The sequence below is a fragment of the Polistes dominula genome, unplaced genomic scaffold (assembly GCF_049000335.1).
Source record: "Polistes dominula isolate Pdom_NZ unplaced genomic scaffold, Pdom_raw_medaka contig_73, whole genome shotgun sequence".
Lineage (NCBI taxonomy): Eukaryota > Metazoa > Arthropoda > Insecta > Hymenoptera > Vespidae > Polistes > Polistes dominula.
The window spans coordinates 5853825-5880940 of NW_028300951.1; the positions used below are offsets into that span (position 1 = coordinate 5853825).

The 27116-nt window shown below is 34.8% G+C and overlaps 2 protein-coding genes across 2 annotated transcripts in view; both read left to right on the forward strand.

The window, feature by feature from the left end:
* The window catches only part of LOC107068709 (uncharacterized), a 288047-nt gene extending 265417 nt beyond the window's left edge, over positions 1 to 22630 (forward strand). Inside the window, exon 6 of the mRNA XM_015325410.2 lies at positions 20930 to 22630. Coding sequence (XP_015180896.1) covers positions 20930 to 22630 — 1701 coding nt within the window. The remainder of the gene's footprint in view (positions 1 to 20929) is intronic.
* A 111-nt stretch (positions 22631 to 22741) lies between these two features.
* LOC107068647 (uncharacterized) lies at positions 22742 to 26523 on the forward strand. The gene has a single exon (XM_015325286.2). The coding sequence runs from the start codon at positions 22742 to 22744 to the stop codon at positions 23399 to 23401; it is 660 nt and encodes a 219-aa protein (XP_015180772.1). The 3' UTR covers positions 23402 to 26523.
* Positions 26524 to 27116: the final 593 nt, after the last annotated feature.

A 27116-nucleotide genomic window follows, 5' to 3' on the forward strand; every position in this document is an offset into this window, starting at 1 on the left:
CCACCGTCTTTTCTGATCTTTTATAAATTTTCAAAAAAAGAATAGATGTGCTATTTCGAAAGTGACACTTAGATAGACATCATCAGAAATGTTCTTACAAAACTTGTGTCATTTACAATCTCGAAATCGTTACCTCTTTTCCTCTTATCTTTCGTATATTTCTCTTTTGTTCTATTTTTCTACTCTCGTAAAAATATATATATATATATATATATATATATTTTCCCATTTTCTGCGGAAAACAATATTGCTAACTAATTCGATCGATACCTTACTTTTATCATTTTATTATACTTTTCTCCTACTTTCTCTTTCTCTTTCTTCTTTTTTCTCTTTTACAAAGTTTTTCGCGCACGTGTTATAAGAAAAGTACGAAAGTATCTTTAACCTCTCGCTATGACCCGTCGTTTTGTCTATTACACATTCTTAAAAACGATTATTACTTTTATCGAAGAAATTTATTTATATATTTATCTTTATTCGCTTATTTTCATCTTTGTTTCGTTTCTTTCTAATCGAAATCTCTAATACTCTATTCTTTCGCCTCGAAAAAGAGACATTATTTCTTGCATTGATAAAACTCGCATCGTAATACGTCCCTTAACGAGATTACGAATAGTATATAGGTAGAAGAAGAAAAAGAGAATAAAGAAAAAGAGAAGAAGAAGAAAAAGGGAGAAAGGTGAATGAGTTAGAGGAATAAGGACAACCAATCGTAAACTTTTGTGATATTTTATCGTCATTTCGACGATTCTATTAAGATATATTCACTCGAACAATTTATTGTCGACCCGCGCGAGCTACCAACTACCACAAACTCACCCCCGTCTTTCCTCGCACTAACACTAACACACTAACACTTACTTAAACCTTATAAGTAAGTTCGTTTTCGGTGACGTTGACTTTAACGAGCGTCGTCGACGTGTAAACAGCCCGAAAGCCCATCGAAAACTATTAACGAGATGCCTCCGAGAACGAAGAGAAATAGAGAGAAATAGAGAGAAATAGAGAGAAAGAGAGAGAAAGAGAGAAAGATGGAGAGAGAGAGAGTTACTTAAATATACACGTATAATACACATAGAAACGATAAACCCACAACTTCCAATTTAACGCGTCTTATTATTTCTCTCTTTGATTGCATTTCGATTAGCATATCGATTAATCGTAACGAACGAAAATCGATAAACGTTTCATGTGTTAGATTTAAATAGAACAAAAAAATAGAAAAATTATAGAGAAAAAATATTATATAGATTGTAATTAAAAAAACAAATTTCAAAATATCTGTATAAATCTTAATTGCAAATAATTGTTCACAATGGTCGAGCACGTTTAAACCACGAAACGTCTTTTCCATTCGGTTGCCGATGAAAAACTGATAAGAAAGTTATTAAATATCCACATCGGATCAATGACATCTTAAAATGATTCGAGTTTTTATTTTTATTTATTTATATGTTTAAACGCCGATTCATAGAAAAAAAAAAATATATATATAAAATAAATGAATAAAATACAAATTGAATTTAAAAAGAGAGAGAAAAAGATACGAAATGATAATGCATATATGTAATGAAAGAGAGAGAGAGAGAGAAAGAGAGAGAAGAAAACAAAGGATAAATCTCGATAGTTTGGTTGAACGTAGTTAGGATGGAGCAGCAGAGGGAGAATCTTTGTTCAGTGTTTCGTACTAATCGAAATGGGATGAGACTCGTAATTAGTTATGGTATACCTAGCCATCGAGAGATATCGCTTCTCTCCTTCCCTTCTCCCCTCTCCTACCACTTGCCCTTCTCCATCCATCCGTTAGCCGTTTGTAATCCGATTTGCCGCATCGCATTCGGCCGAAAGGCGTCTCGAGAGTCGAATTTAAGGACCGAATTGAAAGCGGAATCGATTTTAATTATCCCTTCGAAATGTTTCCTTTCCACTATCACCCTACCACCAACCTCCCTCTTCTTTATCATACTCTTCTCTCTCTTTCTCTCTTTCTTTCTTTCCTTTTCTATTTCTATCTACTTTTTCTCGCTCGCCCTATTTTTTTACTCTTTCTTTCTTTCTTTCTTTCTTTCATTCACCGACGTTGATTCGACGTCATATTTCACGCTTGATCGACAACGAGATTGGTACGAGAATACTCTTTTTTTTGTTATTCAATTATTTATACGTTTAAACACTAATTCATAGAAAAAATCAAATAAAATATAACATTTTTGCTAATATGTACAAAGAAGTAATACTAGGTTGAAATTAAAAAAAGGAAAAGAAAAGAGAATGATATGTAAATATAAAATAATAGATAGATAGATAGATAATAGATAAATGTTAAAATGTAACAACAATATTATTAACTTTCGTGAATAATATACATGACTATCTGAGTAATTTATTTTGCACGCAGTCGTATTTCAATTAAATATACGGATAAATACATTATATATACATATAGAAGATGCATACGTGTATATGATGAAAAGTTTGCTGAGAAAGTGTGTGTGAAAGAGAGAGAGAGAGAGAGAGAGAGTTTCATGATTAAAAATATTTTTATCTTAAAGTTTACCCTTATACTTTATTTACTTTTTTTTTTTTTCAATGCGACGTAACTTGTAATGAACCTTTTTTAGAATTTTATCAAACTCGAAAGTAGTTTGCTCATTAATATTACGTAGTTGTGTACACGCTACTTGAGTTTTTGTAACAGATATACAACCGACTTTTCTAACATTCTCTTCATAAGCAGATATAATAACATAAATGATATTATCTTTTGTTTCGATTAATTAATGGATGTTTGGAAATAAGCCCTATTTCTAATTTTTTTCTCTCTCTTGCCAATGTTAGAAATCTAAAATAATAATAATTCTATGTTAAATTCGTTTGTTGCTTAAACTATATCAAAATTAATTATTGTTGTTGACTATATTACACATTTGCAATATGTGAAATAAATCTTTCAAATATAAATATCGAATAAACAATGTTTTCTTGACGTAAAAATTAATCAATCCAAAATAAAGTATTATGCAACGAACTATTTAAATATTATTATCTTATTTTAATTTGTTAGTCAATATTTTCCTGCGATAAAAAAAAAACATCTTGCAATTTTAAATACCCGATTTGTGTCGATGCACGGATTGAAAATCCAAAATGAATGTTTGCCCGTATCAGTCGAAGAAGATCTTTTTTCCTTTCCTTTACAGTTGAAAACGTGACTCCGATTCACAGATCGACGACGACGACGACGACGACGTCTACTAAATACTCTGGTACGATTTGCACGAAGTAGGAAGGCAGTTTGTAGGGAGGGAAGGGAGAGAATGGGAGGGGTAAGAAAAATATCAGTTTAATCAGCAGATTACATTGCCACAAAAATATGACTCGGAATTAGGTACGGATCCAAGGAAAATCTTAGTTGATCCCTCTTCTGCCTTTCGTAATCCGATTTGCCGCTCCGTTTCACGAGAAAGAGGAGACGTTTCTAAGAGAACGAACATGAGGGGGTTAGTAAGGATCGAAGGGTAAAGAGGATGGGGGGGGGTTTGGTATTTAAGCTTCGAATCTTCAGAGAATGTTTAAAATTATACTCTTCTCTCTTTCTTACCTCCTTCTTTTCCTCAATCCTTCTTTTCCTACTCCCCCACCATTCTGTTTGATGTCATTCCTTTTCCCATACGAATAGTATAATATTTTCAAATAAAACACACTCTATGCGAATTTTGATATTCGAATTTATCGAATAGATGGATTTAAAATTTTCATCGCGCACACCATCGATAGAAAGACTTTCTTTTCCCATTTGTATTTATTTCATTCATCTTCCTTTCATTTTTATATACATATATATGAGCATTGCGCGAGCATTAACGAAAACACGTTCAAAGTTAATCCTGTAGAGAGAAAAAAACACGATAAAGAGAGAAAAAGAGAGAGAGACGACGGTGAAAGAATCGACAAAGGAAAAATTAATTTCAGAGTGCTCGTCCCGTCCAATGCGGTGCGAGAAAAAGAGATCGAACGAAAAATAGCGAAGAGGGATCGAAAATGTATGAATAGGATAGAAAGAGAAAGAAAGAGAAAGAGAGAGAGAGAGTGTGTGTGTATTGTGTGTGTGTAAGAGAGAGAAGAGGAGAGAGGAAAGGAAAAAGCATAGAGCTAACACTTCTCGATTCGGGCCAGCGATCACGAGTAATTTGAAACAGTAATTCACTTTGATCGCTTTTCGCACCAGTCGTTAAACGTCCGCTAATGACGCCATTAAAGCGTCATATACAATACAAGTACGCAGGGCTACGTTTGTGTTATGCAAAAGCCGATTAACCCAAATATCAGAAAAGCGTTCTCACTTCTATGAGAAAGAGGAGTGCAGCAAGAACGTCTTTGATCGACACGAAATTTTCCATGGGAAGTGTCTTAAAAGAAAAACAAAAAAGAAATGTCTTACGCGGCCTTGATCTTCCTTGATTTAGGTACTCGCATGCGATGAAACAAGATACTTTTCTCCCTTCCTTTTACAACCCTGACTCAACAGCAACAAACACCACCTCACCCATCACCCAACAACCCAACTCTCATCCGCTCAGAAACGCTTTTCTTCTTCCTTCTCCATTTTCATTCGCATCAGTTTTCAACGTTTTACTACTTTTGCTTTGAAAACATTTCTCGTAAATCTTCGAAACATTGCCAAACAATTTATTAAATTGCCCGAGAGATCTTCTCCATTCGTCTAACTCTTATTTTTAACGTGTATATATATATATATATAAAGATGAATGTGTTTAGAATTATGATAATAATATTTATGGTCTGTTTATGTGAAATATGGGAAAAGATAGAGTTTCGGGTAAGTTGAGAAAATGTATAATCTGTGTATGTTAGAAAACAAATTTTAATTACTATTAATGAGATATTTTGTTGCTTGTATTATTATCCTTTTTGGATTGTCATGATATTATGTTTATTTCCTTGAGATTTTAATTAATATCCTGTATCTTATTTGTCATTAAATTACAATGCTTATAGGACTTTTAGAAAATAAATTCGAACATGATACTCCGATAAAATTTGTCCTTTCGATAGCTCGAAAATTTTGCGAGTAATAAGCTAGATGAAATAAAAAAATAAAAGTAAAAAAAGAAAAAAAAGAAAATTCAATAAAAAGTGAATAAAAGAAAAAGAAATGATTAACAATGGAAAAAATTAGGCGATATCTATCGATGGTGCTCTAACAAACTTATTGCAATCTTTGCCGATCGAGTAGTAGCCAACCAGTATCGAGACGTAATTTACACAAACGAAGAGTCCTGCCCCTTTTTTCGCGAAATTGCAATGTTCGATACTTAACAAGTTTTCTACCACAAATAAAAAGAATCAACTCTTCTCTTGTTCGAATACTTTTTCTCTTTTTCTCTCCCTTCTCTCTCTCTCTCTTTCTCTTCTTTTCTTACTCACTTGTACAACCATCTGGAATAGTTCGCCTTTTCAAAGAAAAATCGATTCTTCGACATTTGTCTGCACTACTCTCGATAACAAACATATACACACTCATACCTCTCTCTCTCTCTCTCTCTTTCTCTTACGTATATATATATACGTAATGAAGAGTGAATTAAAAATACTCGATGAAAAATATTTGTATATTTACATTTAAACGATAAATAAAATTAATTAATTAAATCTCACGCATACACACACATACGTGGAAAATTGTTGTTCAACTTCGTGCGTAATATTTGCAAAGCGCTTGCATTCAATGTTACGCGTTATTTGTATTATTATTTACCTATTTCTATATAAAATTTAGATAAATTTTGATTACATCGAATAATCGTTTTTGAAAAATAAAGAAATGTAAAAAGAAAGGATGTAGAAAGGATGTAACAAAAAAAAATGGCGCGATTTGACGCGGAGTTACGGCACGTTCACATCTCGAAACGACGAATCTCTGTTTAATTAGCGCCTTTTAGATGTACGGAAGATAAGACTGGTAATTAGTTACAGAGGTCGCTATGAGCTTCTCTATTTCTCTCTCTCTCTCTCTCTCTTTCTCTCTCTCATATACTCTCTCTTCTCAGCTTTAACCCACTCGACGTTTATTGTTAATCCGATTTTCCGCCTCGTATACCTGGCGTGTTTTCTGAGAACGTGCATGAGAAAAAGAGAGAGAGAAAGAGGAAAAGGATGAACTTCGACAACGAAGGGAAAAGAACGTCGAAGTCTGAAGAAAAAAATGCATCCCAACAACCATGCTCAACAACAACGTCTTTCGTGCAATTCTATCAAAAAATAAAAAATAGAAAACTAAAAATTCCTTTTATCTCGAAAAATTAAAAATTAAAAAAATAAAAAAAAGATGGATGGAAGACGATCGTGTGTATGTTTGGAAAGAAATTTTTCGCGTTTCAGACGTAAAACGAATTAAAGTATACTCGTGTTTGTGTGTGCATGTGTGTCCGTATGTGTGTCTATTTGGAACGCTAGAATAAAATGCAATTCCAAAGAACTCGCTGCACTCTATCTTTCTCTCTTCCTCACTCATTTTATCAATCCCTACATCAAAGCTCCATCACACGTACCACTCTCTCTCTATCTATCTATCTATCTATCCTTCCCTCACATACTTTTAGTTTCGTCAGTGCCAATAAAATTAAACCCGTTAACGCTAACGAAAATATCGAGGGACGAGTAGCTTTTTTTTCGCATCCGTTTACATACAAAAATCTATACTATTTCTATGTAATATGTATCATCCACGTGTAACCCTTTGATAACTATATATATATATGTATCATCTACAAAATTTGTTTCGTTCAACCATTCAATTCGATATTCGATGATACTTAATATACGTTCCACTTAAAATTTTCGGTATTTCAAGTGAATTTCGAATCGAATTAACTTCATTCTCTTTCTTTCACACTCACACTCTCACACTCACATACTCTATTTTACTCGTTGTTTAGTCGAGTAGATAAGTATTGCTTTGAATGACTTACTTTTAAAAGAAATCCTGTTTTCTTTCTTTATTTATTTCTCTCTTTCTCTCTCTCTCTCTCTCTCTCTCTCTCTCTCTCTCTCTCTCTCTCTCTCTATTTTACGAATATCGTAGTTACTTACTTTCTGGTAGTTTCTTAGAAAAATCTTCAAGAGTTACGAGAAGGAAGGAAGGAAGGTAGGAAGGAGGAAGGGGTGTGCAATGGCTTCTCGTCGATCGAGATTCGAAGTGCTGGAAGATGGAAGGTCGAATGTTTTTTCGGTTTCGTTTCGAACCAATTCTTCTAGAAACTTTGCCCCCTCTTCTACTTTTTCTACTTCTACTTCTTCTTCTTCTTCTTCTTCTTCTTCTTCTTCTTCTTCTTCCGTTGAAATTCTCTCGAAGTAAATCCCTTGAAAAAAGGGTAGTAACCGTTTTTAGAGGTTAAAGTTTGTCGGACGATTAAAATCTTTCTTTTTCTTTTCTTTTTTTTTTTTACACGAAACGTATTAATGAAGAAGCAGAACAGCACAAGGGATGAAAATCTTTCCTAGCATTTCTTTGTTTTTAGGCTTAATATCTTTTCTAATAGTTGAAGAAAATTTTCAATTTTGTTTCCGTTGCTATGGCTGCTATTACTATTGCTGTTGCTGGTTGCTATTGGTACTTTCTACTGTCTACCCACCTGCCTGGCTGTCTGCTGGCGCTTGTCTCACATCAGCAACCGAGGTCGAGCTTGTTTCGCGAATGCTGACAAATAATGTTCCTCGGCGTTGACGTGGCTGCACTTTGTCACGTTGCATGCACTTCCCCTAGTCACTCACCCTTCGGCTAATCTCACCAACGATCGTGCGAAAACTCTTGACACCGTCCGATGTTAGTTACGCCAAGCAAATATTATCCTTACGTCCCCTGTTATACTCTCACTCTCTCTCTCTTTCTCTCATATTCTATTATCTTTCATCAAATGTATTCTATTTTTTAACCTCGAATACTATTGACCGAAATAATTGAGCTGTTTATTTTGAAAGTGACGTAAGTTCAATCATATAGCCATCTAAAATATATTATTTCTTAAATAATTTTAATTATATTAATTAGGATGATTAATTTGACACCTTTAAAAAATTCAAATACATTATTCTACTGTGTCATCTATTTTTTTTTTTTTTCAATTTAATCTGAACGCAAACCTGTTCAATATCACGATTCGAACATAAATAGACTTACGCCACTTTCAATATAAACAACTTGCATTTTAATTATCACTTTTTCATTTTTTCTTACTATTACTAACAAAATGATATGCATTTTCATATTATTATTGATAATATCATTGATTTCTTCTCATTGTCAATTACGGAAAATGTTTTTTCTTTTTTTTTCTTTTCTTAAATTAACATTTTTATTTGAGAATGTAAAATAGTGGCACGTTTGTCAGACTTTAAGACGAGTTGTTGGGGTAGAGGAAATGGTTTAAGAGGGATGTGATAATTTGTGGATAGAATTGTAAGGTTAGGACATGATTTCTCATAATTCTTGGGAGGAAGAAGAGAATCACAAGGTTTGCGTGGGCGAAGTCATATCCTTGAAGTAGACCTGTCATCGTCAGGTGTGTGTCTAACCGTTACCCATGTTAGTTATGCGAAACCTTATTATCCTTAGATCCTCTCTTAATCGAGTTCTCCCTATCTGTTAACAAATTTATTTTATATTATAGAAAATAATATCAATCGATTTATTTAAAAAAAAACTTTTCACTTTTATCATTCTCATTTTAAACAATAATTATAATATTTATTATTCGATTTAGTAATAAATAAAAAAGATAATTAGAAAAATTTTAAATATAAGATTTCTTATATAGAAAAATAATCTCTCTTGTATAATTTCTTACCTGAATTAAATTAGTATTAAAATCAATTTCAAATTTATTACGGATAATATCTCGTATGGATATAATCGATTTATTAATTTTCTTCATATTTCATAGAAAAGGCTTCTTCCATTTTAATACACACCACATATACTTTCAATCCAATATGAAATACATTCTCCTAATTCCTATCGAACGAAAATAAGCAAAGGAGAAAATAAGGAAGAAAGAAAGAAAGATTAGAGGGAACTTGGTGATCGTCCGTGAAATTATCCACCCTCCCCTCCCACCACACTATCCTTTCTTTCTCTTAGGATGAAAAATTCTTCTTCGAGAAACTTCAAACTAATTCCCATTGACAGTAAGTATTCTCGCGTTGGCGTTAACTCGAGATCGTCGAGAGAAAAGAACCCACTCTCTCTCTCTCTCTCTCTCTCTCTCTCTCTCTCTCTCTCTCTCTTTCTCTCTCACTTTCTTTCTCTTTTCTTTTTCTACTTTAAGAAGTAAAGCTGAGATACTTTGCTCACCGTCGTCGTTCGATTTCTTGCCAAGAGGACGAGACGCCTCTTCTATCCTCCTCAAAAATTAGCTTCGAAGATGTTAGAAAGGGGGATAGTAACGTCAGAAAATATACATCACACACTTTTACGGACAACGACGTTAGAAAATACGTAGGAGTGAGAAGAAACTAACAGCATTCCTTCGTTCAAAGCCATTTTCAGTCCATTCTCTCTATCTCACTCACTCACACACACAAACAAATACTCTTTTACTCACTCTCACGATCCTTTTGCAATTTCCATGAGACGATAAACTTCTAATTCAACGAGATTAAATTTTCTCTCTAATTTACGAATCTTTTATTATTACCGACTAGTCCTATTTTACTCCTCCCTCACTCTCTTTTTCTTTCTTTTTGACTCTTATTCTTGATGCCTATGAGACTAAAAATGTCGATAGTGTCAGTGATATAGCTACATTTTCATGAATTTTCTTTCTTTCAATGTGAATGAAACGAATAAAAAGGATGGCTATCGACCCGTGTAATTCGCGACACTTTGAATTGAGATCTCTCTCTTTCTCTCTCTCTCTCTCTCTCTCTCTCTCTTTTTCTTTGTCTTGAAACAAACAAGAAGGAAACGAGTGAGAGAGAAAGGTAGAAAAAAAGAGAGAGGCTAAATAACGTCTGGCAATCAATGACTCGTTTCCAATAAGATTAAATTCCATTTTCGCGTTAGGAGTCTTCATTTCAAAATCTTCTTCCTCTTCTTCTTCTTCTTCTTTTTCTTCTTCTTCTTCTTCTTCTTTTCCTTCATTTTTACGACTTTTCACACTAAACTATATACATATATACATTGATTTTATTTTCAATGAACGATCAACTCTCAATTTGCATCTAAATTAATTGTAATACCAATCGTGATAATTTCCTTTTTTTTCTCTCTCTCTCTCCATTCTCTTTTTCTTTTTTTTTCTTTACCTTTCTACCAATACTTTCTCTATATCTTTACGTAATTATTTTTTTCACAGTAAAGGACCATCGTTACGATTACACGATAATCGGTGATATTGAAAAGATGTCGTTCAAAGGGGGAAAAAAACGAACGGATAGAGAGATAGGAAGGATCTGTAAAAGAAGTATCTTGTAATTTCGTCCTGATCAAAGTCTCCTTTTCTCTCACTCTCTCTCCCTGCTAAAAAAAAAAAAAAGAAAAGAGAAAGAGAAAGAGAGAGATGCAAAGACTCGTTAAACGATAAGCGGTCGTCATCGACGAAATCAAATGGAATCAAATGAAATGAAATCAAATCAAATCAAATCAAATCAAGTTAAGTCAAGTCAAATCAAATCAAATCAAATTAAATACAATAAAATAAAATAAAATAAAATAAAAATGTATTATTCTGTCGAGTGTCTATGAGATCGGAATAGGGTCGATAACGATTCGTTTATTCGTTCTTTTCTCGCCCATATACTTTTTCTATTTTTCTCACTTTGAAGTTCACAAAAGGTCCAAGGGAGAGAGAGGACAAAAAAAAAGAAAAGAAAAGAAAAGGATAAAAAAAAAGAAGGCATAGGAAAGGACAGAGAAAAAGTAAAAAAAAAAAAGGGAAAAAGAGAGAAAAATTGTGCTAGAAGAGGTAAAGTTTCGATGGGAAATTGGAAAAAACGGTTAATGGCGATGTAAACGACCAATGCACAAAGAGTATGCAATTTACGGGAATCGCAGAATGTATCTCTTTTACGTCGAAGTTAACGGGACAGATTTCGCGGAGTTATTTTTCATTCTAAAGGGAGAAAGAAACACGATGCGCGAAAGAGAGAGAGAGAGAGAGAGAGAGAGGAGTACCTTTTAACCTCCTATTTCAACTCTATATTCGCTTGTATCAGCCAACAACATTGGTGCACTCTTGGTTATCGAACGACGACGACTGTCGATAGACGAGCACGTTTGCTTCGACAATCGAAATCGGGGGTTGGAGGAGGATAGGGGTAGGAAATGGGAGGGAGACTTGCCGATGTTACCGTCAAAATATAAATACACTCGTCGATTGTATATTTAAACTCTTTCTCATCTTTGTCCTTCGATAAAGCATACCCCGATAGCTTCTATTTTATAGTACTACAATAGAATCTCAAGTTATATGAATTTATTGGTAGACTCGAGAGTGTTCTTATTGAGAATATTTTTTTGTTTCTATATATCAAGAATAACAAGCGTTTGGCACACACACTATTACTATTTTATCGGTAAAAAGTTCGAGTACATCTGCGTCATTTACATTATCAATTTACGTAAAAGCTAGTGGTTTCATTTTCTTGTTAAACATTTTGTTTTGTTTTATTCTTGACTTGACTATTAACAATATTCATTGGAAATATTTAATTGTAAATTAATAAGCTTTATGCAATCGCATTGAAAATATCTTAAAGATATTTGTGGGAGCTTATAAAAAAAATATAATTGAAATGAATTGCATAAAGGGAATAGTTGCTACAAATTTAGTTAACACGTATGCTAAAATTTTAAAATTCTATTCAATATTCATTTGTATAGAAAAAAAGACAAGCAAAAACATTTAAATATAAAAAATACTCGTGTTCTTCAACTACTACTGCAAGTTACCTTATATCTACTACGTAACTGTACATATGTGTTATATACATATGTAGGTACATATGGTACCTACATAGATGTTTCTATAAACTGAAAAGTTAAAGATCGAAAGAACGGGTACGCTTAAATCGTTTATCCTATCTCGTGTATCGAACGCAACTTTAGTATATATATAACTTGCCTTCTTTACCATTTCTTTCGATAGCTTTCAATAACTTTGTCAAGAAAATTGGGTTACAACCGCGAAAAGGATTGCGTTACGGTTAGGTGAATTTCTAGGAGAAATGGAATTCGAAAAAGAAATTCAATTTCGTGTTTGCTTCGTTTCTTCCTCCTATATATTTATTTATTTATCTATATATATATATATATATATGGAAAGAAAGAAAGAAAAAAAAGAAAAAAACAGTGAACGAATATTAGATTGATACGATAAAGAAAAAAAAGAGCGTTGAAAATTCTTCTCATCCGGAAATATTTTCTTATCTCTCGTTTGGAATTCTGGATGGGAAACAAAACGTTGGGTGGACCAATTTTCTGTGGCTTACAAAGACGATCTCTCGATCTTAATCCGATAATCTCTCTCTTTTTCTCTTTCTTTCTTTCTTGTTCTCTTTCTCCACTCTCCTTTCTCGAAAAACGAGCGAGAAATATCGCGTACCCTCTGACCGAGACACCGAGTACTTAACCTAGGAATTATGGCTACTCGTTGAGAAAATGTATCCAAAATCACATGCTTTGAGATAGATACTACCACTAAAAATCTACTCAAAATGAGAGAGAATTAGATGAAAAAGATAGAAAGAGAGAAAATTTATGCCTACGTTTTCATTACCTAATGCGAAAACGTTTCGTTACACGTTTATCTGTATTTTCTACTCACTGATTCGAAAATCTCTTTCTCTACCTTTCTCTCTTTCGTTAGATCCAATTACGTAATTACTTTTCGTTCGTAAACTAATTGTAAATTAACGATAAAGCACTCTATATATCGTAAATGAAGAGAAAACGATAGAACAATTCTCTCGAAAGTCATTAAATGTTAGTCATTATTACGAAAATTGATATCAAAGACCTTAAAGTTTAAACTCATGTTAAAATTCGACTATATTATTTAATATTTCTCACAATAACTACTGAAAATTTCTCTAAAAACATACGTTTAATCTAATTCATGGTTACATTCGATTTTTGTCGTAAAAAAGAAATATCTACTATTTCAAAAATAAATTTTTCAAAAAATCACAAAATATATTCTTATGAAGAAATAAAGACAGAAATAAAAACAGATAAACGTAGTATTACCCTTTTTTAACTTACGTTCTATGAACTTGAAATATTTTTTTCTTGAGAATGTGTTTTCTATAAAAATGAAATTTGATATATGAGATAAATAATTTTCTTTTCAAATACACGAAATATAAATATAAATATATTAAGCGTTTAACGCTTTAATGAAATACTGTGTGTAGTAATGATAGTAATAGTTTAGTAATAGTAGTAGTAGTAATAATAATAATAGTAGTAGTAGTAGTAGTAGTACGAGGAGGAGGGATTTATCTATCGCACGTTCGAACAAATTATTTCTCGAAGCGACTCCGACTCTAGCTGCTGTTCGTGGAATTCAATTAAAATTGAATGGTGCGCATTAATGCCACCGGGTTGGCATGTAAGTACGCGAAACCGTTCGAAAACGGATAACGATAGACGAGGAAGAAGATATATATATGTGCAATTGGGAAGAACGAGAACAAGGCTCTGATGCGAACAATGCATCGAAAGAAAAATTCTAACAAGTTTAGAAAAAAAAAAGAAACCTTTTTCTATTTCCCCTACTTTCACTATTTTTCTTTCTTAACTTATACTTATATAAATATACATAGAAATAACTACAGATGTGTATGCGTATAACGGTTTGCTACAAATTTCGCATAATATACGAGGAGAGTACAACGAATTCGACGATTTAAAAGTCGAATAAAATATGCAAACTACGACTGGTGACAGTTCGAATATATACATATATATATATATTTTGCTTTTTTTTCTCTTTTTTTTAACAACGGGAACAAGATCGGCCGATTGTACTATCGAGACATACGTTGTGTGTTGTTTTATTCGTTGCGTATGTGTACGTGTGTGTTGTACCTATGAGTAAGTGCTCGAATGAGTGCGTGCATGTTTTTCATTGTGTAGTATCCCAGAGCCATGAACGCCAAAAGCTCGTTCGATTGAGAAAAAAGAATGGTTGATGGCTAAAACTCAGTGAGAGAGAGAGAGAAAGAGAGAGAGAAAGAGAGAAATTTTCTTTTTATTTTTTTTTTCCTCCTCTTTCCTTTTTACCCTTTATTTATTTTTTTTATTTTTTTCATTGTCAGAGAAATTATAACGTTGGCAATGCTCGATCGTTGGGGGAATATATCGTAGAATTGTCGCTCTTTTCGAACTTTCCACTTTTCTTCTCTCTTTCTCTTTCTCTCTCTCTCTCTCTTTCTCTTTCTGTCTCTCCCCTTTTCTGGTGGATGCGTCGTTATCCGGTGATTATTCTTTTTTTTTTCTTTTTATCGCTCTCTTTCTTTCTCTTTTCCAATTCTACTACATCCCACAAGAAGAAATTCGACGACGAGTTAAGTGAGATCGAGAATAAATCAAAGTACGAACCGAAAGAGAAAGAGAAAGAGAGAGAAAAAATGAAAAAGCTTTTTTCGTTCGCATGTAACGACGACGACGACGACGACGACGACGACCCTAACGACGCATTCTTCACGACTAAATAATTAGAAAAGTTCTCAATGAAGATCCTTCTTTTCTTCCTTTTCCTTTTTCTTCCTTTTCCTTTTCCTTTCTCTTTTCCCTTTTTCTTCTTTTATTTCTTCGATGTGCCTTGAAATATCGATTATCTTCGGTATGTACCAATGGTCAAAACGAAGGATGAACAAATTTCTCGTATGATAGAATGAGTGAGAAAAAAGAGAGAAAACGGGTGTGTGTGTGTGTTCGTATGTGAGAGATAAAAAGAGAGAGAGAGGGAGAACTTTTCCGAAGCAATTAAAAATGTCATCATCCAATTAAAAAGCACTTTACTCGTACGGCAAATGAACCGATAAATTCGTATGGAAAAAAAGAAATACAAAAGAGAAGATATGGAAGAATTAAAAAAAAAATGGGAGAGAGAAAGAGAGAGAGAGAGAGAAGGAAAAGAACTTGCGTTTCATACCTACACTTAGCGTATGATTCGCGTACTTTAATTAGAAAATTGCGTGCATCCGTAAAATGAATCGAACATAGTGCAAATCTCTGTATGCGTGTGTGCATGTATGATGGATATGCGTGCGCGGTTTGGAAAATAATGAAACGAAGGATGGACGGGTTGAAAAATGAAAAATACAAAAAAAGAAGTAAAAATAAAAATAAAAAGTAATTATCGAATAATAATAAATATTATGGATCTAAGGATACCGCGAAAAGTGTACGGATATGAGAAATGTAAAAATTAGTATAAAAGAGTAGAAATACGAAATATACCCACAAAACGAAAATGCAGATTATCAATCCCCCCCTAGTATAATCAGGAGACTATAGGAAGAATTAATTAACTTCGATCCTTGAATATTCGCTTCCGTTCCGATCCCAGGAGTAGAATCTTTTTTAAATACCTAATGATTTTTTATACAAAAATCAGTACAAATGAAAGTTTGTCTCTGAATATCTTTTGAACGCTTAATTTAATCGCCAAAACATAAGACATCATTTTTATAGAGCTGTTAATTTTAATCTATTAGATTGAAAAAAAAAATAAAAAACTGCGATGCGGAGGATCTTCCTATTAAAATTAAGAGCTCATATTTGGTGAGAATTGTTTTAAGGTGTCTAGTAAACCATTTTTCCGTGTCACTTGAAAAAAAAAAAATAAGTCATTTTTTTGACCCACCCTAATATATATATATATATATATATATATATATATATATATATATATATATATATGTAATCGTAAATTTTCTATCAATTTCAATAATAAATAAATAAATAAATAAAGAATCTTTACTAAAAAATAATAAAAATATATAATATTAATTCGACATATAGAAAAACAATCCTTACATATTATAATACTGAAATTAAATTAACTGATTTATATTCGTACATAAGTTTGATATCACTGATTTATTCTATATCTCGACAATAATATAACGAAAGAAGAAGAAGTGGAAGAGGAAAGGGAGGAGGAGGAGGAGGAGGAGGAGGAGGAGGAGGAGGAGGATGGGTTAGTTAGAAGATAGTATAAAGTTAGACGAATGGAATCAGATAGAAAGTGAGTTTCTATGTCGTAAATTTAGGACTAGTTGCCGAACTATAGAGGAGAGGATATCATTATCCAATCGTTGAGCAACTCAAGCTGTATCATTGTTGCAAGCCTAAAGCGAATAACGTTCTAGGTACACGCGAATGAGATATATATTGTTAGTGCATGATTGAACGCGACGATTGCCGGACGAATCGGGAAACCCTCTTGCGCGAGAATACGAACCCAGCTCTTTGATTACGTAATGATTTCCCTCTTCCATTCGAAAACTGAGATTCGTACGAACGAACAAACGAACGAACGTAGGAACGAACGAACGACCGTTTCAACCATTTATGACTGTCGACCTATTGTCAATTTCAAACCTAACGGTAGGCACACACGTTCCCTAACCGTCGAGCTTATTGTTATCACTTTCAGTATTGTTACAACACTCTATCCCTATCTATCTATCTTTATCGGCTTTTAATCTCTTCCTCTCTCTCTCTCTCTCTCTCTCTCTCTCTCTCTGTTTCTCTTTGTTCTTCACACCAATAGCATTTGAAATAACAAAACATTGAAATAGGGATCGTAAAACGGATAGCAGAGATCGTACCAAATCGAGGGTTACACAAGATGCAAAAGGGTAAACTGGAGGTACATGTCAACATTGACATGACAAGAAATATCAAATATTTATCTTATATTAGTTTAATATCATCTAATTTTGAATTATAATATCTATACAGTTTTTCTTTCGTTGAGATCGATAACATTTTTTGCATATCTTGATCTTACTACTTATACTCATCATTCTCCCATAGGTCTTTAATATCGAAATAAAAAAATAAAAATGAAATTCAGGCGAATTATTTGCCCCCCTCCCAAAAAAAAAGAAAAAAATAATAAATAACATAAAAAGAAAGAAATATTACAAATACTTAAAGTTCTCTTTGGTAAAGAATTTGTAAAAGGGGTTGAGAAAAGTTTTTTGTATAAATCTTTCTCGCCATCTTTCAAACGCCTTTCTTTTTCTCCTCCTCCTACACCTCCTCCACCTACTCTTACTACTACTCTTTATTTCTTTCTACAGACTTTACTCTTATCGTAGCTTTGAATTTAAATACAACGCGTTTGCGTGGCGGTAATCGTCCGTGCGTTAATCAGATTAAACACGACTCCCGATCCCTTTTATTCGCCGCGGAACACCGCGGATAGGGAAACGTTATCGCGAGCTAATCTCTTCTCATTCTCTTTCTCTCTTCTCCCTTTTTCTCTTTCTCTCTCTCTTTCTCTCTCTTTCTCTCTCTTTCTCTCTCTTCTTCGTTGAGAGAAAATTTCTCATTTTCATCGGATATACATTTACGCCGGGAGGGAAGCGTTTACCAAGCGTTCGTTCGTTCTATCATGCATACTCGCAAACAGAATTATTCCTTGGCATATTTTTTAGACCACTTTCCAAATATACATATGTATGAATGTATGTATGTATGTATGTATATATATAACTACATATATATCTATCTATCTAAATATATAATACATACCATTCGAATTCATCGACGATTCGTTCGTAAAAAAGAAAAAAGAAAAACAAATAAAAAGAAAAGAAGAAAATTTAGAAATTTCTATTCCACGTTCGAAAACTCATCGACAAAAATAAAAAATAAAAAGTAACAGGACAAAAATTCATTCACCCGAAAACTTTGACCCACATTTTTAAATAATCCATGATAATACTAATATTAATAGTATATTATTCACCTAGGGAGGAAAGTATGGCATTCCGACTTGCGGAATATTGTCACCGCTTTTTTGTTTTTTTTTTGTTGCAAAAACGAACTTTCGATTTATGGGTGAGAAAAAATAATGTTCTATGGATAGAAAACAAACGAGTGATTGAAAAATGATAGGAATATAAATAACCATTTTTTATTTGTTTTATTTTTTTTAAACAAGAATATCTAATTTGTAATTATGCACTTATCTCAAATGAAAAAAAAGAACAACATGTTACTTGTACACCCTATTTTCCTTTTCAACTACTCAAATGTCTTTTTTACTCGTATAGTACACGTTTCTTTTCATCGTTCGTAATAAGAACTTACATTATAAAGAAAAAAAGAGGAAAATTCCCATTAGGACTTATGTCAAGGAAAAATTTGTAAACATTAAAGCTCTGCACGTTTTGAAAATAGCCAGAAAGATGACGGAGAAGTGGGTCATCAAGAGACAGTTTCGTATCTACAACCGAATGAGTACAACGACAAGATCTAACGAGAAAGAAACAGACAGATAGATAGAGAAAGAGAGATAAAGAGATATTGAAAGAGAGAAAGAGAGAGAGAAATATTATTAAGCTTCAAGTGGAAACGAACATTCGTGCAAAATTGAATTTGAATTTAGCGAATTCAACCTGAATTTCATTTCATTTAAATGAACCAAAGAGAATACGAATCCTTCTGCCCCATATATATATATATATTAAAGAGAAAGAAAGAAAGAGAGAGAGAGAGAAATAGATGTTCATAATTTGTATGTATGGCAACGTATTTCCACGAATACGAATCTAGTGTACATATCGTGTCTATGCTAATGGACGAAAGGGTAATCCGTAATCGCTAATTACATCGAGTTAAATCTGACGTATTCGGCCGGAAACGTTGGATGGGCGTGACGTTATCCCCTGTACGAACGTACAGAGAGAGAGAGAGAGAGAGAGAGAGAAAGAGAAATAGAGATATAGAGATAGAAGTGGGTTATTCCTCTCCTTCTCTCTCTCTCTCTCTCATCTATGATTAGTGCGCACGATAAGTCGAGACGTCTGCCGTATTCTCAGCGCGTTATCTACCGGTAATTAGGCGCTTGCATTGCCGTGAAATTAAGACAAAAAGCCGGCACATCGCGTTTCCTGCTCCTCTCTCTCTCTCTCTCTCTCTCTCTCTCTCTCTCTCTCTCTCTCTCTCTCTATATATATATATATATATATATATATACACATATATAATATCTGTTTCTGTCTCTGTTTCTGTCTCTCTTTGGATTCACGTTTCGAGTATAGGTATGTATGTATGTATGTGTCTGTACTACGTACGTACGTTTGTGGCCTTGTCAGCACCCACAACCTGGACGACGATGGAGTTATTGGGTGCGAGAGATTCTACGGATCGATGAACACAAACGGTCCATTTCCCATCGTTCTCTCTCTCTCTCTCTCTTCTCTCTCTGGCTCTCTCTTTCTCGCTCTCTCTCTCTCTCTCTCTTCTCTCTCTGGCTCTCTCTTTCTCGCTCTCTCTCTCTTTACCTATCTCTAACTCATTCACTCTCTTAAATTTTTAGGAATATATTCTTTTTAACATTTTTCGGAAGACGTCTTTCAAAATTCGACAAAAAACTCGATATGAAAATATCGAACGTTTTATTATTTCACGAGAGAACACACATACACACATTTTTAATAGATGTTGCTACTATTAAGTTATTCGCAACTATTACGATTTCAAGGGATTTCGTAATACAATGCTACCTTTAAAGTGTTATATGTTCATCTTGTTGGTGAAATTCTCTTGAGTTGTTATCGTATTTGTCAAATAAAATCGTAATATTTACTAAATTATTTATATCGAGATTCATTAAAATTCGATAAGAAAGTATATACCGAATGATTAAAATTTATCCTACAATCCATCAACTAACATTTATACGATTACACAAAAGAAAAGAAATAAAGACATTACTTGTACTTTCTATAGTTTAATTCGGATCTTTGAATATTTCAGCAAAATTTATCATAATCGAAGTTAATTTCACATTCCTCGTGTTAGAAAAGAAATACGTTCTTAAGCTAAGAATCATCTTAAGGTAAACTTTACCGAGAAACATGTTTGAGAGAAGAGGAAGAACACTGACAAATTTGTGGTTTCGCATGTGCGGCGTTAGATGCAATATGTAAAGTCATGTGGCACCTACTGCTCTAAAATTTTCTCCTAGATGGTGCTATCGGACACGTGGTCGGCGTATCGCGGTTCGCATAAATAATATCAAAGCGCGCGGTAACCTAGACTCATTAAATAGTAGCTGAATCTCGTAATACTCACGTAATGCGGCCGAAATGAGAAATGAGTAATGGGGTCAGAACGTAGTAGCAAGAGTTCCTAGCCACGAGTAAGTTCGGTATTGCTGAGAAAAAGAGAAAGAGAAAGAGAAAGAGAGAGGGTATAATCCCTTCCTAATGACGTGCCCATTTTTAGCTTTAATACAGCTGACACGCAGTAACGATGAACATATCCGCACGTTCTACCGCGTATTTCCTCAATGGATTAGCGGACTTCGCGCAGATAGGAATAATGCGCGTGTAAAACTAGTAAAGCGGGTGAAAAGACGTGAAGGAAACTAAAGATCGTAACTTCTCTCTTTCTCCCTTCCTTTCTTTGCCGAGCTCTCTCTCTCTTTCTCTGTCTCTCTGACACTCTTATCGTTTCTTTATACCTAACGTAAATCTTTATAAATCTTCTCACGCGTTCACTTTAGTTCTTACTCAAAATCCCGTTAATTTCCTTGTGGTCACGACGTTAGCACTTTTCTTACCATTTTTCAAACTTCCTTTTCCGTGTTCATTCTGTTTCTCTTGGATCTATTCGTTAAACATTAATGTTTCTTTTTCATTTTTCTTTTTACAGATTTACGGCCAGAACAGAAGCAGCAACAGCAGAAGTAGCAGCAGCAGTAGCGGGAAGAATGGATTACGTTTGCTTCTATTGGCCTGTTTGATCGTTTTAAGCAACGCTGCATTTTGTCCTAACGGTTGCACTTGCGACGACGAAACTTTGGTAGTATCCTGCGTAGGTGCTAGCTTGGAAGTGATACCGATCGCATTGAATCCTAGTATACAAAGATTGGTATTGAAGGAGAATAAAATAAAGACCGTAGAAGCTGCCGTTTTTCAATTTTACGGAGATCTGAAGAATATTGATTTATCGAGCAATCATCTGTTCAACATTCCAGACGGTAGCTTCGAGGCACAGAAACAAGTGGTCGAATTGCATCTAAGGCACAACAAGATTTCAGCTTTAACGGAGAAAACATTTCAAGGATTGAAATCGTTGACGGTACTGAATATGCGAGACAATTATCTCGAAAGTCTGAAGAACGGATTATTCGTGTCCCTACAAAAGTTGGAGGAACTCGATCTTGGTCAGAATCGAATCTCGAAGCTCGAGCCAAACGCCTTTCAGAAACTCGGTACTCTCAGGGTTCTCTATCTAGACGATAATCAACTAAAAACAATACCATCGTCTGCTTTGGCTCCGTTGAACGCCCTTGCTGAGCTTCACATTGGTTGGAACGCACTTTCTACCCTACCAGACGATGCTTTCAAAGGTTTGGAACAACTGACCATTTTGGACGTCATGAGTGCCGGTCTGGACAACATCAGCGACGGTGCTTTCCGAGGTCTTAACGCTTTACGTACTTTGAAACTCAGTGGGAACAAGTTGCGCGAAGTACCAACAAAGCAACTCGCGGTGCTACCACGGATAGAGGAGCTTACCCTGGGTCAAAACTTCTTTACCATTCTGAGATCGGGAGCGTTTCAGGGTCTTTCGAAACTTAAGAAGCTCGACATCTCCGGTTCGAAGCTCTTGACCACTGTTGAACGTGGCGCCTTCTCAGACAATGCCAATTTGGAGACACTAGTGTTGAACAGCAACAAACGTTTAGCTACGATGGAGGACGGTGCATTGGCAGGATTGCCAAATTTACGTCACCTGATGTTACGAGATAATGCGTTCACGAGTTTTTCCGAATCACTGGTAGCTTGGAACGAGCTACGTAGATTAGATCTTAGCGAGAACCCGATTGTATGCGATTGTAGTCTGTTGTGGTTAGCCGAGGTACTCGTACCGCGAAACTCTAGTCCGGTAATATGTCTCGAGCAGGCAGGATCTAAAGGAAAATCGATCAAGGGTATGACGCCTGACGAATTGGGTTGTGCCTTTTCGGATCCTCGCAAACAGGCACTCTTGGCTACTCTCTGCGCGGGTGGTCTAGCCCTTTTTACTGGTCTAGCACTGATATTGTATTACAGATGTCGCAGACGCGTCAGGGATGCTTTGAATTACAAATGGAAGAATCGCAGTATTTCGAGAAAAGAGCACGAATATACGAAAACCTATTCGGAGGACGAGTATATCGTAAGATCGGCGCCACCCCATCATAATTATCATCCTAACCCAACGCAAAATCAAGTAATACCACCTCATTCCCAACACCATTATTTACAACAGCAACAACAACAGCATCAGTTGCAACAACAACAGCAACAACAGCAACACGGTCAAATGACGGTGGGTACTAAACCAATACCGGTGACGGAACTGTAGCTAGAACTTCGGGCGGCGAGCCCCGGCACCGGAGGTGTTTGGTTCTTGCCCCACGGTAGTACCACACTCGCCGAGGGCTTCACCTACATCGACGGGGAGACGGCGCGTCAAATGCGTCGTCCGGGAACGCTGCCCGCGTCGAGCGGTCATCATTATCGCTCCAGTGGAGGAAGCAACGGGGGTGCTGGAGGAGGAGGGGCAAGCGGAGGCGGAAGTGGTGGACCAGGTGGAATGTCAGTGGAGGAGAGCTCATCGTCCTTGAACGGTACCACCGGTGATGATCGTGGAAACGTCGCCGGAAGCGGTTCTACCGTTCCTGGTGCTTCCGGCAGTGGTAATAACGGTGGTGGTAGTAGTACTGGCAGCACTGGTAGATCGCATTATTCCAATCTCTCGTTGCGTCGTACGCCTCAGCCGCCTCAGCTGCCGTCAAGGGGTAACGATTGCATCGATAGGATGCACAGCGAGTCGAGGATTCAGAACGGAATACCCGGACACCATCCACCCCCACCTCTACCCTCGAGGCACCAATCCACTTGCTCCCAATCCTCTTATCCGACGCTACCCGTTAACGGACACGGAGCTCATCACTATCATCACTATCCCCGTGAGCGAGACAAGGATAGATCCTCGACACGCGAGAGGAATCGCGAGAGGGATGGAGGTGGCCTAGGAGGAGGAGTTCGTGCCGACAAACATCGTGAGGCACAACTCGAGATGGAACTTCACGATGGTCTCGATATCGCCGGTATAGGAACCTATCGAGCGTAAAGCAAACAACAGCAAGCAAGCAAGCAACCAACCAACAACAACAACGACGAGTTCTATTCGAAATCCCTTAATACGACATCGTACGACGATCGATTTAAAATCAAACTGCCAACGTACGGCGAAAACGATACATATTAAAACTTTTCCATTAGGGCCGAATAAGATAGAGAAGGATGTACAGCGATAGGCTGACTAACTGCTACTTGAAATTATCTCAAGTCCTGCTCCGTTGTTGCCTTGATGCGCGAGAGACGCGATCTTGACGGTCATACATAACTATGGGAAACGTTTCCGACGTCGGAGATATCTTGAGTTTCATGGATGATGGGAGTGCCAGGGAACCCCCTTCGACCCTTTCTCTCAAATATTCGTCTTAAAACAAAAGCCTAACGAAAGAGAGAAATTGACTGGGATTGTAATACCGCATACTGCCCTTTTATCAATATTTACGAGTAATATCGTAAAAAGAAAAAAAAACAAAATAAAAGTCTATAACATTAATTATTCTTCGATTAAAAATAAGGAAAGAATCCTATTCTTCTTTCAAATACTAACATTGAACAAAAAATAAAAAAAAAAACGCATCGACCTTGATTACGAATAAAAGACAAGTGTGCGTGTGCGTGCGCGTGATGTGTATGTATGTATGTGTGTGTTGTGTGTTATCGATTACCGTAACAGTTGGTCGATCAGAAGATAATTCAAACTTTGGAACTTAAAGTTCGATAACTGAAAAATGTCGAATATTCGAAACTACTTTTAACGATTGGAATGGGTACGAAAAAATGGCTACCGTTACGTGGCCCATAGGAAAGTGAGGAAAACGATCGATAGATCGATGCTTCAACGAGAACGTAGCAAACGAGAGAAAAAGAAAAAGATAACGGAAAGAAAGAAAAAGAGAAAAAGAAAAAAAGAGAGAGAGAGATAGAGATAGAACATCTTTATCGTTAATTAAACATGCGTGTTTTTTAGGATAGTGTTTAGGATCTCGATAATAGTGTCAAAATGCGTTTTCCCCTTCGCGTTTTGTCTTCTATTTATGTAGAATTGACGTCTGTATCATAAAAATAACAAAACAAGGGATAAAAAGAAGGAAAGATCATTCCTTTTCATTATTATAATGCATCGCAATTATATACATACGTATAAATATACATGTATACATACACATATATATATATTTATATATATAACGATGGGTCATATTCACACACATTTAGAATATATATATTATATATTCTAAACGGTCGAATTATTTTCTAAATAAAAAAACACCAATGTACAGAAGTAAGACGGAGAATGATAGTAAAGCTAGTATTCAAGACGAAGGTTTTTCTCTAGTATTTTTTTCTTTTTTTTTTTTTTAAACTTTGGATACGTTTTCTGTCAAAAGTTAATTTAAAAAAAATGAAATTAAATGGCAGAAAATATTCGGTGTATCCAATAGTTTATATTCTGTTCCTCGATCAAAATCGAATTTGCAAAATGAAAATTGATAAATAAGATAAGTTTGGAGAACAGAAGGGATATTTATCAAAATGATGGAAAATTTGTATCGAACGATGAACACGCTCGCTATTCGAATTTTATTGAATTACGATAATTTCCTTTTTCTTTTTAAGTGCTTGATGTACGATGATCCTAATACGATGATTTTATGTTTTCTTTTTTCGAAAAATTCTATCCGCAAAAATACCCCGAATATTGTTTGTACCTGCGTATATTTGATTCGTCTTACGTTAAATAATTTGTCGTTTAAACGAACGACCATATTTTTGCCGTTTGAAATAGCAACCGAATGAAAGACAAAAAACGATAATTTGATCGATCCTTTACTCGAATCATATCAATATAAATATAAAAGAATTTGTATTAATCCTATAAGCGAGTAAAAAAAAAAAAAAAAAAAAAAAAAAGAAAACATCAATTAAAAGATCACAACAGATTGCGAATGAAAATTTGGCAAAGTAAATAAAAAAGAAAACTTTCTCAAAATTACGATTCTTGTAGGACACAAATATATTCGTATAGACAGATACATGCATACCCATACAGATACACACACACACACATATCATAGTTCATTGATAAACCAAAGCAAATCTGGCGCTTTGTAAGATTACAGAGAAAGTGGTAGAAATTTGTCAAGTTTCGAATTTACTCGTTGGAAGTTTTGCAAATGTTGGAAGGACTAGGAAAAGAGGAAGGAGGAGACTTCTTGGAAGATCCAATGATCCTCGATGCATCGTCTGCTCGTGTTCTTGTTCCGTTCCTTAGAAAAGGTAAGAGTTTTCGTGGAAGCGTACCGTGACGAGTTCTCGACCTGTATTAAAATGCACCGGGTGCGGTTGACTTTAAGTTAGTTAGTTTTCAAGCACGGTAATCGTTAAGAAGAGAGAAAGAGAGAAAAAGAAAGAAAGGGAGATGGGGTGGGGGGACAGGAACGCGAATACTTTACCGGTATACACAAGAAAGAAAAAGAAAAAGAAGGGATGATGAAAGATAGACGAAAAGAGTGAATGAGTGTAAGAGAGAAAGAGAGAAATTGAGCTGGTGCAACTCAAGCTAGTAGTAGAAAGATGTACTTTGCGGAACGAGATTATTTTTCCGCTCGAGTGTACCCAGTGGAATTCCACGGTCACCCTGCCTGAGAAAGGTGACTGCACTTTGAATCGACTCCGCGTTCTGCCGTTATGCAGGGCGTGGAGCACCGGAATTTCAACTTCGTAGAAAAGAGATCTATAGCGTACTCGAAAAACGATATTACGGGATGCTGCGAGTGTCTACTCGTTGCTCTTCTTCGACAATTTTCCTTCTTCTTCTTCTTCTTCTTCTGGTTATTATTATTATTATTTTTATTATTATTTTCCCTTTCTTTTTTGGACGCGAACAACTGGATTAAGAACACAACAAGATTTATCTCACTCTTCTTTTAGAAAATAAAAAGAGTCCAAAATAAAGTCAGAGAAAAAAATAAATAGAATGTAAATATATATATAATCTCTTTACTCGGTAGCATTGTGTGTGTGTGTGTGTGTGTGTGTTAACCTTTGCAACTACTTTTTCGCAAAGTTTATTCAACGATCTTGAAGTTTAAAGGTCATCCGGTTTTTTTCCAATTTTTTTTAAATTTGTTATCGACACTTATTTCATTCTATTATATAACCTTTCTCCCCCTACCTTTTGAGATTCGACGAAGCGTGTAAACGTTAGGTATAATACAGGTGTGTATCAGAATCAAAACAAAAAATCATCTATATATTTTCCATTCTAACTCATTTTCTTTTTCTTTTTTACTGTACACTTCTTGTCTCAAATTTTTATTTCGTAAATGATAAATATCGAAATTTTTACTTATTAAACATTCCTTGCAAATATCTCCAGGCATTTTCCAATTATTATTATTATTATTATTATTACTATTATTATTATTATTATTATTATTATTATTATTATTATTATTATTATTATTATTATTATTTTATATTTTCGACAATATACTATGTATAAAATAAAAAAGAGAGATATAGAGAGTATATGTGTGTATGTGTGTGCATGTGCAGGAAAAAATTGAAATCTTTGTAAAAAGCAAGCCCGTGTATAAAAAAAAAAAAAAATAATGAAAAAAGTTAAAATACTTGTGGTAATAACAAACATAGTTTTTCTTGATAAAAAAAAAGTAAAAAAGTAAAGTGGTATGGGGAAAGAAAGA

Excerpts from the sequence above, each read along its gene's own strand:
- LOC107068647 (XM_015325286.2), top strand. The coding sequence starts at position 22,742 with ATGCGTCGTCCGGGAACGCTGCCCGCGTCGAGCGGTCATCATTATCGC.